The 17,042-nt window shown below is 44.8% G+C and overlaps 1 protein-coding gene across 2 annotated transcripts in view; it reads right to left on the reverse strand.

The window, feature by feature from the left end:
• The window catches only part of Tet1 (tet methylcytosine dioxygenase 1), a 71,442-nt gene that overhangs the window by 23,340 nt on the left and 31,060 nt on the right, over positions 1 to 17,042 (reverse strand). For both annotated transcript variants that reach the window (XM_021175119.2, XM_021175118.2), the window contains exons 3-5: positions 6,766 to 8,968; positions 2,102 to 2,192; positions 1,458 to 1,551 (exon numbers count right to left, since the gene is read on the reverse strand). In XM_021175119.2, the coding sequence (XP_021030778.1) occupies positions 1,458 to 1,551; positions 2,102 to 2,192; positions 6,766 to 8,968 (2,388 nt within the window). The remainder of the gene's footprint in view (positions 1 to 1,457; positions 1,552 to 2,101; positions 2,193 to 6,765; positions 8,969 to 17,042) is intronic.

Genomic DNA, 17,042 nt, shown 5'->3' on the forward strand with positions numbered 1-17,042 from the left:
AGCCACCATGTGGTTGCTGGGATTTGAACTCTGGACCTTTGGAAGAGCAGTCGGGTGCTCTTACCCACTGAGCCATCTCATCAGCCCCGATTATAAGAATTATTAATCTCATAAGGGGTTTTCTACCCCGCCTTTGTTCATTCAGTCCTCAGATAAAAGAAACAAAACTTTTATATTTATGATAAGCCTTTAAAACACTAGAGCTGGGCAGACATCTACCCTCTAAGCCATTACTGTCTATTTCCCTACCGATAACCCTGCCTTATAGCTTGCAAAGTTCCATCTGGGCAGCTCTTAACTCTAACTGGACAGCCCTCATGGCCATGTTTTCATAATTGCTTATCCCCCAACCCCCTCATGGTGTCTTCTCTCCTCATCTCCTCCTCCTGGTTCTCCTCAGACCCCCAACCCCAGCTATAGGCTGCAGTATCTTTATTCAACCAATAGTTTTAAATTAAGGAGCAAGGTTACACAACATCACTTTGTGTACTGTGAGGATTCTCTCATCCCTGGGGCAACCAGGACCAGTATACAGCATTACAATACACAGCAGCAGATCAAACCTGAGCTACTCACTATGGCCATAACAATCCCCCCAGACCTGGCATCCCTCTACCATTCTTCCATCGCCTTCTCAGTCAGACAGTGGGCTCTTGTAGCGTTATTTTTCATCGCTGTGTTAAGCACATAGACATTAAGATGGGAGACCTGGTTCTCTCCCTGTACTGTGTGACCTCCAGGATGAATGAAGGATGGAGAGTTGGTGGCTGTTGCCTTACTTTTTGTTGTTGTTATTGTTCCTTTCCCCTTTTTGTACTTGCTTTTTGTCTGTTAAGAAGGGCTCTTATGCCAGGTAGTGGCGGTGCACACCTTTAATCCCAGCACTTGGAAGGCAGAGGCAGGCGGATTTCTGAGTTTGAGGCCAGCCTGGTCTACAGAGTGAGTTCCAGGACAGCCAGGACTACACAGAGAAACCTTGTCTCAAAAAACTCAAAAAAAAAAAAAAAAGAAAGAAAGAAAGAAAGAAAGAAAGAAAGAAAGAAAGAAAGAAAGAAAGAGGCTCTTGTTCCCCAAATAGGTAGGGTCTTATGCAGAGGAGAAGAAAACCTGTTGACATATACTTACTCATTAGACAGCAAATACACTGAGGAAAGGTAAAGCACGCAGTGACTATAATGTCACTCCATGTGCCTGAGGAAGTGTGTGATCCTTGGGAGACCCTGAGGGAGAACTGGAGTTTTTACCTTTACTGAGTGTGTTTGAAGGGCGTTGTGTTTAAATACCCTACCTAGGAAATCAAAAACCCAGGAAAGACCCTCAGCTTCTTTATCATCTCCCTGTGGGCATGGGAAGTTTTCTGGTCTCCATCTTTGCAAAGCAAAACCTTCTAATTTAATGTCCTGGAAAAATCCATTTTCTAAAGTAAAAGAAAAGCGAAGTCTGCTGGCGGCACTCACCCACTTGGCGACCGGGCAGCCCTGAGAGCTCTTCCCTTCCTTCCCCGTGAACACTATCTTCTCAATCCGGATTGCCTTCCCCTTCTGGCCAAACCTGGTACAGAACACAGTATGGGGTGGAACTAATTAGTGACAATCCGAACTCGAAGTCTCCATGCTTTCACATCTAAACGCATTGAATATACACATGAATCAGGTTTTTTAAAAAAAAAAAGAAGAAGAAGAAACAGTTGTCATTTACATTGGCTAAAAGCCAGCAGTTACGTGGCAGACTGATTTCGTTACCCAATTGTTTACATAAGGGTCACTCTAAATAAAAATAGCCTGACCTCAACACAAGCCTCGGAAGACGGGCGAGTTAGGGTTAAAGCATGGGTGGGAGTCATCTCAGCTCTTTCTATCACTGTACAGTAGTAGGAAAACACTCTTCCTGATTGATCAGATAGGCCTGCCGTGTGAGGGCATGTCTCCAGGGCCCCGCTCCTGGGAGGACTCAGGAGGACCCGGGCCTATTGAGCCCTAAGAACCATCCAACTCACACTCCTGACCGTCTTCATTCACCTCAGGACCACTCCAAGCCCTTTTCTCTGCCTTGAGCCAGGCCCACCGGGAAGAATGGGTTAGCAGGAAGTAGAGCTCCTCACCTAGTCTCCATGAGCTCCCTGACAGCAGCCACACTTGGTCCTGCCCCAAGGTGTGTATAATATGGGCCTTTTTCTTTTTGTGTACCTCCATCTGTGGAAGGAATCAGATTATTAGACCCAGTTTTACAAATACCACAGGGGCTTTGTTCTCTTTGTTTGGATTAGTTTCAACTTTTAACGTATAAGACAAACAGGGGCTGGCATTGGACTTCTGGCTCTTATTTCTTCTAGCAGTCAGAGGAGAGACCAAAAATTTAAGGGGGGGGGTGTATTTATTCTTCCATCTTCTAGCTTTTTTATTAATAAGACTAAACTTAGTAAGATGAGGTCTTAGTAGAACCTCAAGACACTCTCACTAGGTATCCAAGGATGGCCTTGAACCTGACACTCCTGCCGCCACTGGCCTCACACCTGGCTCCCTCTCCAGCGTTTGTAGGTTTCTATAACAACGTTAAGGAAGAGCACTAGTCTGAGAAGCTTAGCTTCCGTACCCTACTGAAAGTGAGTCTGGTAACAATTCACCCTACTACATGTGCACAACTACGTACTCATCGGAAACATGTACCAGGAAGTTACACTTTACAATTATTGGTATTATCAAAAGACAGAACTTTAACACCTGCACGAAGGGAATCAGTTAGTGGTAAATGCAATAGTGCTTAGAACCACAACTAGACACGTTTAGTATCACTGCAATTTTTAAAGGCAGAACAGAACGTTAAAGTGTGCATATTCACGTATCTGGAAGGTGGAGGGGTGTGGGGCCTGGACTACACAATGAGTCTGAGGCCAGCCTCCAACAGTCAAAAACAAGGGAGTGCAAAGCTGTAACCCCAATGCCTGGGAAGGAGAACTGGAAGACAGTTTTAGGGGTCAAGACCAGCCTGCCTTATATACTAACTAATGTCCTGTTAAAAATGCACAACAAAAGGTCCACCTGGAAAGTGTGTAAAGACCTAAGTTCTGTGAATGTAGATAAGTTAAACTAACAATGATGTTGCGTCCTAAAAAAGAGCTGGAGACACTATGGGAATGGGACAACAGGAAATCAGTCATGCTTCGTAGCCCAGGCTATCCTTCAAACACATTGCTGAGGAAAACTCTTATAATATCTTAGTCCAGGCTATCCTTAAATGTCTACAAGGCACACACCTCCACATCCTGTTTGTTTTGAATTTGGGAATAGTATATTTAGTTTGGCCTCTCTGTATTTTATATATTTTCTGGCCATGGTGTTTTTACGAGTCAATTTTCTGGTTTCAAGATGGAATGTAGCTCAAACGTGGAGTGTTTCCCTAGCACATACAAGGCTGTAGCCAGTAGAATTGCTAGTGATGCGGTTCGAGTTGGGGTTGGGGCCGGGGGGGAGTGGACACATTAGAGCAAGCAGGAGAATATTTGCAATTAAAAAAACCAGAAAGCTGGAGGCTGCAGAGATGGCTCTGCGGTTAAGAGCACTGGCTGCTCTTCCAGAGGTCCTGAGTTCAAATCCCAGCAATCATATGGTGGCTCACAACCATCTGTAATGGGATCTGACGCCCTCTTCTGGTGTGTCTGAAGAGAGCAATGGTGTACTCATATTTTTTAAAAAAAAGTCTTTAAAAAAAGAAAAAGCAAGAGATGACCCCAAAGCAACCCCAGTCCTTACTTTAATTATCTGTAGGTTTGTATGTTTGCATGTGGACATGCACTCAGGAGTGCAGACGCCTGTGAAGGTGTTGGATCCACTGGAATGAAAGCTATAAAAGGTTAGGAGCTTCTGTGTGGGTGCTTGAAATTGAACCTGGGTCCTCTGGAAGACCACCAAGTGCTCTTAACTACTGAATCATCTCTCCAGTCGATTTTTCAGCAAGACATGTGGAAGAGACTGTACTTTTGCTAGTGATTTAGAATCGGGTAATTCTGACCATAGGGACATTTGGCAATAGTTTCGGTTACTTTGGGGTCTATCAAGTATAGATATGAGCATTCACTCTGGCTTCCATCTGATGGAAAGGGGCCAGGGATACTGTGAAAAAATACACACAGCAGGATTAGGTTTAGTATATCAATACTGCTAATTTTGACAAGCACTGACCCAGAAATGGCTTATTCTATTTGACTATTTGATACCATCCTGAAAGCAAGACCCTCAGCTACAGTGATGTTACTCAGATACCCGGAATTTTTGTTTGTCTGTTTAAGAACACAGAAAAAACATCACCTAAAACTGTGGCTCTCAACCTTCCTAATGCTGTAATAATACAGTTCCTCATTTTAGGGCGGCCTCCAGCCATGGAAGTCTTTTTTTTTTTTCCCCCGAGACAGGGTTTCTCTGTGTAGCCCTGGCTGTTCTGGAACTCACTTTGTAGACCAGGCTGGCCCCAACTCAGAAATCCGCCTGCCTCTGCCTCCCGAGTGCTGGGATTAAAGGCGTGCGCCACCACGCCTGGTGTGGAATTATTTTCATTGCTACTTTATAAACTATAATTTTGTTACAGTTATGAATGTAATGAATATCTGATATTTCTGATAGTCTTAGGCATCCCTGTGAAAGGGAAGTTTGATCCAAGGGGTCAAGACCCACAGGTTGAGAACCACTGACCCGAACGCATGGCATAGCATTCCGTGATCAGTAACGGGCTGCCTGGCCCGTCTTTGTGTGACCTTGTATGGAGAACCTGATAACCCCACACTCCAAAACCTAGATCAGCCCAGAAATACACAGGCTCTTATTTTTTATTTTTAATGAAAATCTATTTTTCACTTCAAAAAGATATATAGAAAAGTAATTTATTGTAATGTTAAGCTTTAAAAGAAATGGCAGGTAGAGGTTATTTGCCGAGGGTCTAGTTAAGTAAGACAGTCCTACTCTACAACTCTGTGTGGATGTTCTCTCAATCAAGAAGTGTGTGTGTGTGTGTGTGTGTTAATTCTGATTTTGAACTTTCTAAGTGGCCACAGATGAGTCTCTACCACCACCTCCATCCTTTCCAGTCAATTACACCCCCAGCCTGCAGCTCTCATTTAGCAAGCCACTCTCAAAAAGCCTCCATCTAGTAGGACAAATACTCATTCCCTTTGGTTCAAGCAGATCTTGAGAATTTGGGCCATCCCTGACATCTGTGCACTTTAATAACTAAACCTACACTGAAGACATCCAGTCAGTATATATATATTATAAAGCCCACTTTGTAATAAGGGGTTTGATGAGGCAGATAAACTTCAAGAACAGAATCTGTACTCTCTTCTTTTTCTGTGTTTATTTTGTTCTTAACCTCTGAAACATTTTTCTAGCTCCTACACCTTTACAGAAATATATCACTGTGTGGTGATGGTGGCAGCTGCACATGCCCTAATCCTAGCACTGAAGCAGAGGCAGGAGAGTCTCTGAGTTTGAGGATAGCCTGGTCTACAGAGAGTTACAGGACAGTCAGGGTTATACAGAGAAACCCTGTCTGGAGGGTGGGGAGGAGTCTGTGCAAGTCTGCATGACTGTAGTGACCAGTAGAGAAAGGAGGATCTTAGCCAGGCGTGGTGGCGCATGCCTTTAATCCCAGCACTTGGGAGGCAGAGGCAGGCAGATTTCTGAGTTCGAGGCCAGCCTGGTCTACAGAGTGAGTTCCAGGATAGCCAGAGCTATACAGAAAAACCCTGTCTCGAAAAACAAAACAAAAAAAAGAAAGAAAGAAAGAAAGAAAGAAAGAAAGAAAGAAAGAAAGAAAGAAAGAAAGAGAAAGAAAGAAAGAAAGAAAGAAAGAAAGAAAGAAAGAAAGAAAGAAAGAAAGAAAGAAAGAAAGAGAAAGAAAGAAAGAAAGGAGGATCTTCTAGGGTGGAGGAGGTACAGATGATGGTTGTGGGCTACTGGAGACACGGATGGGAACTGAACTTGTGTCCTGCCCAAGCCTTAAACTGCTCAGAAATTTCTCTAGCCCCTCTCCGTGTTTGTTTGTTTGTTTGTATTGGAGGAATGCACATTCTAACTAGAAAATAGAGGCTAGAGTCAAAACCCTTCTCCCTCATTCAGTTGCAATGACAGGTGCCACCACATCCTCTCAAAAACAACAGAAAGCAGCCCTTCCAGAACAAAATTTACAAATCATTTTAATTAAAGAGATATTTTATTATTCCTGTCATATGTGTGGAGATGCGAGACTGTTTATCACAGCTCCTGGACATAGAACTCATGGGGGCAGGGTCGTACAAATGCTTTGCCTGCTGAGACACCTCCGTAACCCCCATGAAATCTTTAGTAAGCAAGATTATATCCCAGATCAACCACCTCAGCAGCCAGGCTATAGAATCTCCCCCTGTGGGCACACCTTTCCTAGCCCAAGATGCAGAAGGTGTGGATTCGCTCGCCATCACTGCGGCTGTGCGTGACTTTACGGTCTGTCTATGCACCTTCTAGGTTGAACTGTATTTGATATGGATAGAACAGAAGCAAAGGTGACTAAGCAAAGGCAATTCTCTCTTAGTCCTGAAAATGAACCACTGCAAACTTTTGCCACTTGAAAGAGTTTACCTCTTTCCCCAGTCTGAGTAGAATAAATAAGATTTCAAAATAAAACAAGAACGGAATTACTTAGTACATCTCAGGTCAACTAGAAAGAGCCAACGACAACCCCCCAACACCAACACCCAAAAGATGAATCGGGAAAACACCCACACCAGTAAGTACTTACCACAGTCACAGGGTGCAGCTTCCTGTTCCTTCAGTTCAGCTATCAGGTTTTTTGCAGGCTTGCTAAGTAAGTCCATGATGCTCTCTTTAAATTCTGACTGTGCACTGTCTGTGGTGGGACCCAGTGGTCCATTGCTTGATGGTTGAGCTTCAGGATTCTCCGTAACAACTGTAATTCCATCAAAATGTAACACTTTCCCTTTCCTGAGGATTGATGCTGGGTCTGGCAAGAGTGTGTCAGGGGAGGTACCAGGCAACGTCGGTGGTGGTATCTGATGCACCAGGTTCTCTTGAGCGCCTAGATGAAACTGTGTTTGGGCAGCACCAGCCATTATATTAGCACACTGGTTAGATGGCGGGGACTGGGGCAGAGGGTGAGCTTTCTGATTGACACTCACCATGGGCTGTCCCTGAGAATTATCTGCCGGCTCTGCAAATGTCTGCCCACTGGATTCTGTCTTGAATTGGCATGTTGGCAGAGAATCTGATGGTTCAACCTTCACTTTCTCCTTTGCCAATTCAGGGTTTCTTGTGAATTTTATCTGATTGATAGGAGGAAATAACTCATTATGTTGTGAGGGTGTTTTACTCTGAGACACGGGCTTTAATATTTGGTTAAAGACAGGAATATTTCTCAACAGAACAGGAAAACTACGTGGACTAGACTGGCCAAACCTTTGAAACTTAGATGACATCCAAATGTCATGCATCTTACTATACTCTATAGCTAGCTGCTCTTGCTTCTTCTGATCATTTTCTTGAGAGCTTCGGGCTGGGGGTTTCTTTTTCCGCTTGTTTGTGTGTGGGGTTGGTCTTGCCTTTTTCTGGGTCTTCTTTGGCTTTGCTGATGGTACACTGGGTTTAGTTTGTGCACTAGAAGGTGGCTTCTGTTGTACCATGCGTTTCTCCTGACTGTGTTTTTGCTTTGTGTTCTTTGCAACAAGGCTTCCCGGTGTACTTTCAGCATTCCTGACCTCGGGGTTGATGTGATTAATCGTGGATGCAAGTTGGGTCAATTGTGCTGCGACATCTTCTTCAATTTGACTGTAGGGTGCATCTTGGCATGATAGGTCATGGGAACTCAAATTCTGATCGCAGCTTATTACCTGACTGCAGTTTTCAAGATTGTGACTTTCTATGGGTAATGGATGTGAATTCTCAAAACCATCAAAGGGAGCTTTCCCACCAGCAATGCCTTTCTTCTCAGCTGTAGGTGAACTTGGATATCCTTGTGATTTTATAAGTGCTTGGTTAGTAGCGAAACTATCAGGTGACTTGAATGTTCTGTTCTGGCCATTAAAGACAACAGTGTCATGGTGAAGGCCCTTTCCTTGAACGTTTGGGTCTTGGAGGTCTTTTCTCACCGAATGAAGGATAGCCTTGCAACTGTTAAGCAGACTAGCCGTTTTCTGATGCGCTTCTTCATCCTTCTCTGGCTTGGATGGGGAGGAGCTCTCTGAGGGCGCTTCTGAGAGCTGAGTCAGAGCTTCTATGGCTACCACTTGTTCCAGCGTTAATCTCCTGTCCTTCATTAGGGATAGAAGACTTGGCTGAACCGGAGAGCCATCTTTGGGTTCTTTGTTGGGTACCTTCTCAGGAGGGTGAGGTCGACTCCCAGCACTGTGTGTATTAGGGTGATTATTAAAGATGGTGGGTTCTGCACCAGACCTGCAGTTCAAGTCAGGCTTCTGGAAGAGCAGGGTGTTCCTTGGCCCCATGAGATGATCACACTCCCCCCCGGAGGTGGTGACACTCATGGCATCCTTGCAGTTTGAGGGATCAGTCAGCAGTTTAGAGGAATTATTTCCCAACACCTTGCTAAATTCCTCATGATTCAATTTGTTGAGCGGAAGGTCTCTGTCAGTGGGTAAACAGTGTACATTTTTCATGCCGTTCCTTATGGTCTGGGCAAATGTCGGAGAAGGGTTGGTTTGCTGCTTGTCATCTTCAGAGGGCTGGGGATTTTCTACCCCGGTTAAATTGGCATCACAGCTTCCCTTGACTTGACCCTCTGCTAAGTGTGATTTCTTGTTTGGCGCCCACTTCTCCACCTCAATTCCCGTCATGCCGCCTGCATTCTTCCTTACATTTTCAAGGGGATGTGTGATCAAATCCAACCTTTGCTCTTCTTCCCCATGACCACGTCTACTGCAGTCCATGGACTCTGATTTGGGGCCATTTACTGGTTTGTTGTTAAAGTCTGTCTGTAAAGGAAGCACAGAGGTTACTCCACCACCCACTGAATGTCTACAATGAGATGCTGTTGTTGTTGTTGCTAGGCTCCCGCTATGTACCTAAGATGACTTGGACTTTGCAGGAATGCTCCAGACTCGGTTTCAGTCCTGGGATTACCAGTGAGGTCGGCTATGCCTATCTGGAATCCCATAATTCAAAAAAGCATGTGTGAAGTCCTGGACCTCATCCCCAGGCTCCCCTACCCCCATTTAAATTATGCATAGTAGTTCAACCTGCAATCCCAGGAAGCCAGAGGCAAGCAAACCTCTGCGTCTGAGGTCAACTTGGTCTATACAGTGTGTGTGGTGCAGGCCAGCCAGGGCTACATAGAGAGAGACAGCCAATGAATCAAGTAATAGTAAATAACCCTTCAGCCCAGTAGGCAACACTACAAAGGATGTGTGGGGCTGGGCTCAGTGCCCAGAGTCACCAAGGATTGGGGTGTGGTGCAAATCCTAAGCGGGCAGCATGTTCAACTATCCCTGTGACCACATCCCAGCCACGGACGGACTCAGCATCAGTCAGCCTGCAAATCTTTTGTTCTTTGAGATTAGCATCATGTTTTATGTGACTTCCTTTCACTGACTACGATGCTGGTGAGTTCTGTTCACTTTGTTAAGTGTAATTGTAGTTCATTCATCTACACTACTATACTACTTACCATGGAGATTTTAGCTATATATTTAGTGTTGAACGTGTAACTATACGGCTATGACCCTCTTGGTCCCCTAGTATAATTACAGTCAAATTACTATACATTATGACTAGCAACTAGTATATTACATTTATGCACATACTGAATTAAGGCTTCTGAAAAATAATTTGCATATTTTGTATGTACCTAGATGCATGTACCTGATGAGCCCAGAAGGTCAGAACCCCTATCAATGGAAGTAGAGTATTGTGAGCCATTATGTGTGTGCTCAGAACTGAAGCTGGAATCCATTGAACCAGCCCAACTTGTTCAACTCTTGATCATAGAATAAGTTATATAGATGCCCAATTTTTGTCAAAATTCTGTTGAGAAAAATGGCACTGTGTAAAAAGCACCCACTTTTTCTGTTTATTTCTGAGTGGTGGTGGGGTGAGGGGGAATGAGACAAGGCCTCACATTATAAATAACCAGGTGAGGCTTTAAAATGTCAGCAGCCTAGGCTAAATTCATGCCTCAGCTTCCCAACTGCTGAGATACCAGGCCAGGATCATATAGGCTTGGGGAATATCTAGGCACGTGGTCTATCACCAAACAGAAACCTGGGCACCTAGGCACTGGAGTCTTGAGCATGGCAAGGGCTCTGCTACTGATCTACACGCCAAGGCAATCATTATTTCTTCTTCCTCCTCCTCCTCTTCCACCTCTAGATTTTTTGAGACCTAATGGTCTGTAATCATTTGTAACTTATCCAAAGAATCCAATCCCTCTTCCATCCTCTTTTGGTACCAGGCACACATGCAGTGCATTTTAAATACATTCAAGCAAAATACTCATACCCATAATAGATAAAAATTAACAAATCTTTTAAAAAAGAACTAACACTTAAAACAAGGAAGTTCTCTGTTGGGGACTGAGAATACACAGTTCAGTTGTGCCGCTGCCCCTGGCTCCATCCACAGCGGTGATCATGATAAATCCTTTCTAAAACAAAGCTTTAAGGAGCATTGTTTCCCACAAATTCCTCGAGAGGTGAAGCGGCAACACCCTCAAGAAGTACTGTGCATTACATCCAGGGAGCTTTGCATCTGCTCGGCCTGTCAGTGCAGTCGAGTGAGAGATTTACAACCCACAGAAGGCACTGGAAAGATGGCTCAGCGTTCAGCAGTGTGCTGATCTTGCAGAGGACTCATGATCAGTGAGTGCCCAGTTCACAACTGCCTGTAAATCCAACTCCAGGAGGAATCCCACACCTCAGTGCCTCCAGCCCCCACATTCACATGCTCACAGACACAAAACAAACAACGCAGAAAGTCGCTGCCTAAACAAGCACTCCCCATGCAAACCCTAGTTCTTCCGTGGCTCATCAAGCCTAGTGACCGTCAAATCTGGTGACTCCAGCACATCTGGACCTGCAATGAGTCACCTTGAAGATCTCAGGAGTCTTGACTACAGACTCTTCTTTTTTTAAAGATTGTTTGTTTATTTATTAAAAGTACACTGTAGCTGTCTTCAGACACACCAGAAGAGGGAGTCAGATCTTGTTACAGATGGTTGTGAGGCACCATGTGGTTGCTGGGATTTGAACTCAGGACCTTCAGAAGAGCCATCTCACCATCCCCAGACTCTTCTTTTTTATTCTAATGTTTACTTCTTACCTACCCAACGCAAATCCATTTTTTTTTTAGCTTGGTGATGTAAGACTTTAAAAGAGGGATTAAAATCCTTCTAACATACACTATTTGAGGATTGCCTCTAAAGATATAAAAACAAGGCAACCCTCTGAAACCATGAGTGCCCGCTAAGGCTAAGCCATCACAGCTTTGTTAGAGGATGCTTACACCCTCCACCCCCAAAAACAAAGTACTCCTGAGCGCTCAGATCTGTATCAACTGACTTCCCTCTTCATGCAAATTTCTTTAAACCATGAATGGTGGCACACTGCAGTAACCCTAGCACTCTGGAAGGAGGCAGGAGGACCATCCCTAAGAGTTCAAACTAGCCTGGGCTCCATACATAGTTTCTAGGCATTCCTCAAGACTTTGATCAAGTTTTTAAGAACAAGGGGACTCATCTCTCTGCTGATACCAATGGAAATTCTCAACCACTGTAAAATCAGTGCCACACAAACCAGTTATAAGACCTATGCATTCAATGGAACCTAGTGCCGTCAAGATGGCTTGCTTGCCAGGCAGAGCTGCTTGCTGAGAGAGCCTGGCTTTGCCAAGACACAAGTACATAACCAAATGTGATAAAAACAAGAGAGGAAGACTAAATCAAGAGAGATGCCTGCACGTCACCCATGCTTCCTGTGGCTCAGTCAGCGAGATGCAAGGCATCAACCTGGTGCTGCTGCTCGGCAGAGGAGTCAAGAAAACATGGTTCTTTTCATCCTTAACCCTAAATGACTGACTGCTGAGTCTCACTGAGTCCATTATGGATGCCCGGAACTTAAACACAATAACAACTTAAACAAGTGTTGAAGTATGTACCTATGAAACTGTATAATCTCTTATATTCCAAACACGTCACTGAAGGCCATATCAACATGCGAGACATGATCCATCTTTAGGCTGAGGTGGCCTCAAAGTCCTGAGAACCCAGCCGCCTCTTCCCTCCAATCGCTGATCTCACAGGCTCATGAGGGCATTCTGAACACAACAATCAATAACTGGAAAAACATAGCCCTACTCAAGAAGGGAACTCCAGGTCACACCTACCCGGGTGCACAGAGCCAACAATGGGAGCAGAATTCAGAGCCCAGCCTGAGCTAGAGCGGGCCAGGGATACCTAATTCAACGGTGCTAGCTCCATAAATCACAGTTTATATTTAGATGCTGAAGGAAGGCTCAGGATGTTTGCCAGGCTGCCCCACCTCACCCTCCCGCCCCAAGACTGTATTATATTATGTGACCCAGTGCTGACACTAGAGTTGAGTCAGGCGACCAGACTATTTATTTTACTTTCCAGAGCTGGGAAGGAACCCTGGGTTTCCACCACTAAGAAACACATTCCAAACCGTATTTTCCTTTTAAATGTGGCTTGAGCAGTCCTCAGGATTCCAGGATTTTGTCAACTGACAAGTCTTGTCCTCACACTCCCCCCCACAATGGCATTCCCGTTCCTTGAAATTCCACCCTGGAAGTCATCGGGTAACTGGTGCAGGAGCCTGACGGGACAAGGAACCTGAAAGGTTTGCTTTTTCCATATATTCCCTTGTACTTCCTCTACAGTACAGCTTCCAGCCAGTTCTACCAATGTTCCCTTAAGGGAGCTACTGGGGCCCTTCTCACTCCTGCTTTCTAAGAACAGAAGCTCCACAAAATATTCACGCACAAGCCCTGGCTCAGAGTGTTGATGAATCCCCAACAAAACAAAACAAAACAAAAACAAAATCAAAAACAAACTAACAAAAAAAAAAAAAAAAACAGTGTTTTCTGAAGCTCCAAGTTTCCCCTTGCTCCTTTGTACAGGCAGTATGTTCAAAGTCTTTTCAGAGTTGAGGACTGAGGTAAATCCCTGTCAAGCCAACAGAATGCAGACTGAGGCAGGAGGATTACCAGGAGCTTAAGGCGTGCCCAAGATATATAATAAGATCATGACACAAAAATTCAAAGCAAAACACAATAAACCCTTAGGGCACAACATTGTAATCCCTCACTGCAGAGACAAAGAGAAGAGGATAGCTACAAGCCCGAGGATAGCCTGGTCTCCATAGGCAATTCCAGACCAGCAAAGGATATTCAACCTGACTATGCCTCAAAAACCAAAGGCAAAAGGCACAGAGTTACAGAGGCCCACAGAAAAACCTGTAATTAATTTAAATCACATTCTAAATCAGTGCATTCAATTATGATTTCAATATGTAATCAATTAAAAAAAAAACTATCAGATTTTAGCTGAGAATCGACTCAGCTAACTCTGCGCACGAATGAGGACTCTGGTGAACTGCTAAGCTGATAAATGTTCTTGAGGACAAAATAAGCCAATTTAAGCTGAATTAAAGTATAAAGGCAGGTTTATTGGGGACAGCTCTCAGATGTGTTCATGGGTCCCAAATGGGGGAAAGCCCAGGACCTAGGCTGGAAAATTCAGGGTAAAGGACGGGATATGCCAGTCATGCCCTGTAACAGGTAGGGGCTGAGGCATGCTGGGAGAACCTAGAGGCCAGGTGCTCTTTGGTTAGACAGGCTCCTCAGCCGCTTGTCCCAGGTCTGCAACATGGACCTCCAGAATGCGCCTTCAAATGCTGGGACTGTGACCATGTGTCACTTTATGTTAACTCTGGGGGTCAAACAGGGCCTTGTGGGTGCTAGACATGCACTCTACGTACGACGGGAGCTTCATTCACCCCAAGAAACCTGAAGCCTGTGAGGTTCACAGTGTAACTTATACCTTGAGACCCAATGCTAAACTTTCAGTATTTAATGTAAGACATAGACAGGGCATGGCGGCCCACACCTGCAGTCAGAGGCAGGAAAGCAGTTCAAGATGACCCCCCACTGCTCAGGAAGTTCTAGTTCAACCCGAACTACATACATCCAGCAGGTGACTATATCCAAGTCTGGTGACCCAAGTTCCATTCCAGTGACAAATGTTGCAGAGAACTGAATGCATGAATTGACCTCTGACCTCCACATATCTCCTATGTCATATTTGTAGTTTTGTTTATTGTTGTCCTTGATAAATTTAAACCTAGCATCAAGTCAGGCATAATGGTGCAGGCCTTGAATGGCAGCACTCAGGAGGCAGAGTCAAATGAATCTACACCATGAGTTCAAGGACGGCCAGGGTTACATTGTGAGACCCTGACTTCAAACACAAAGAACAAAGACCCAAGTAAACAAGCTGGGCATATGCCTTTAATCCCAGCATTAGGGAGACTAGGGCAGGTGGAACTGTGAGTTTGAGGTCAGCCTGGTCTACAAAAATGAGTCCAGGACAGCCAGGGCTAAAAGGGATAAAACAAAATCGGAGTAAACAAATCTCAAAAACAAATTGAAAAGGTTTTTTTTATTAAATAATATAATGTATGGTGTATTGGTCTTGACTCTCTTGTCACTCTACCCAGATGGTCCAAAATTACAGGGACCATCCACCACCGTCACTCTCCTTTTTCCCGTCTCCCGCTGCCTGGTCTCTTTCCACAGTGCAGGTTCTACATCCTCAGATTCAGATAGCAGAGAAACTTCCTCCTGACCTGCAGCCCCACAGATGAATACAAAGGACACAGGGCAAGGAAGAAAGGATGACCACAGGACCACTCCTCGGATGTCTAGTGCTCACTCAGATGCTGTGTTCACAGGCAGTACTCAAACTTCTGGACGACACATGATGCTGGGAGTGCAGGTGTAAACTGCCTCACCTGGCCTTATTTGGATGAGATAGCAACACACACACACATCTTTATAAGACCTATAAATATGGGTTGGAGAGCCTTCTCAGCAGTTAAGAGAACTGCTCTTCCAGAGAACCCAGGTTTGATTCCCAGCATCTACATGCTGGCTCACAATGCGATACAGACATGCATGGAAGCAAAATGCCCATACACATGTAATAAACCTCACTGATAAATATGCACAGTATGGTTTAAGGATGGGATGGGGGTAGCCGGGCACGGTGGCGCACGCCTTTAATCCCAGCACTTGGGAGGCAGAGGCAGGCAAATTTCTGAGTTCGAGGCCAGCCTGGTCTACAAAGTGAGTTCCAGGACAGCCAGGGCTACAGAGAAACCCTGTCTTAAAGAAAGAAAGAAAGAAAGAAAGAAAGAAAGAAAGAAAGAAAGAAAGAAAGAAAGAAAGAAAGAAAGAAAGAAAGAAAGAAAAAGAAAGACCAGAAAATAAAGAGTACGTAATTTAAATGTTATGCGATTGAAGAGTGATGGAATTAAGCTGCACAAGCCACCAGGAGGTTCCCCTGGGTCTCCTGGTCTTTGAGGCCTGAAATGCCAAATTTTAAAAGCCAGGCGTGGTGGCGCATGCCTTTAATCCCAGCACTCAGGAGGCAGAGGCAGGCGGATTTCTGAGTTTGAGGCCAGCCTGTTCTACAAAGTGAGTTCCAGGACACCCAGGGCTACACAGAGAAACCCTGTCTCGAAAAACCAAAAAAAAAAAAAAAAAAAAAGGATGGGATGGGGGTGATATGTGCCTTAACACATGGACCACATGGACCTCATGCCTTGATTTGTATAATTACTACACATAATTACCCTAAAACGTCTTTAAAACAATGTCAGTTTTAATCCCATCCCATCCTTAAACCATACTGTGCATATTTATCAGTGAGGTTTATTACAAGTGTATGGGCATTTTGCTTCATGTCAGGAACATGAAGAAAATATATTCTTTAGCGTTATGCTCTGAATCACTTAAGTTTGAGAACAGCTTGGGCCGCAAGTGAAGCAGGGTTGGCAGTGTGGAGGAGAGGAGAGGCAGTTAGAAATGTAGCCCACTTGGTGGAGCCATTGCCTGCCTAATGTGCTCGTTAGCCTGGATTCAATCCCCATAAACCATGGGTGCTCCTTGGCCTATGCCTGTAATCTCAGCACTGAGGAGGAGGGGGCAGGATGACCATCAGGAATGGTTGGGGAGATCCTCAGCAGCCTGGGCTCTGTGACAAATCAAAGCAGGATTGTGAATTGCCTTAATTCTCACGGCAAGCATCTCACCAAACATTGATGTTATATAATGGGGGAACCAGTAGAGATCAGCACATAGTTTAGGAGGCTTTTTTATGACCACAACACACTGCTTATTCCACTCTTCTTGGAACACTGCTAAATGGGCTTTTCGGGCCAAATCTAGTAGACTTTTGGTGTGCTGCCAACCATGGACACGAGGGCAGAAGAAATGAATCAAACCTTCAAAACCACAAGTTGCTGGCACGACGAAGACTCAGCATGCGCTCAGTAGCAATGAGGCCCCTGCTCCAAACTCCTGGGTATCTGCAAAACTAGTGTAGGCCCAAGCACATCAGCTTGGGATACAGTCGTCCTATAGACAGGCACATCAGCTTGGGATACAGCTGTCCTATAGACAGTGAAAGCTGATTAAACAATCAGTGAAGAGCAGGGCTAGGTGACTTAACTGCAGAGAAGCCCTCTCAAGATATCCGTATGGCAATACATCCTCGGGGAGCAATTGCTGGGCATTGTTTTTTAAAACTTTCAGGCCTGGGATTCAAAGCCCTGAAGCGAGATTCAAAACTAAACTCCAGCCTAGGAGAGTTGCTCAGCCCTTAATGCAGCCCTTAACTCTATAGGCAGAGGTGGATTTTAGTGAGTCCAGGACAGCCAGGAATGCAGAGAGAAACCCTGTCTTAAGAAAAACAAAAAACCGCCGGGCGGTGGTGGCGCACGCCTTTAATCCCAGCACTTGGGAGGCAGAGGCAGG

The sequence above is a fragment of the Mus caroli genome, chromosome 10, assembly GCF_900094665.2.
Source record: "Mus caroli chromosome 10, CAROLI_EIJ_v1.1, whole genome shotgun sequence".
Lineage (NCBI taxonomy): Eukaryota > Metazoa > Chordata > Mammalia > Rodentia > Muridae > Mus > Mus caroli.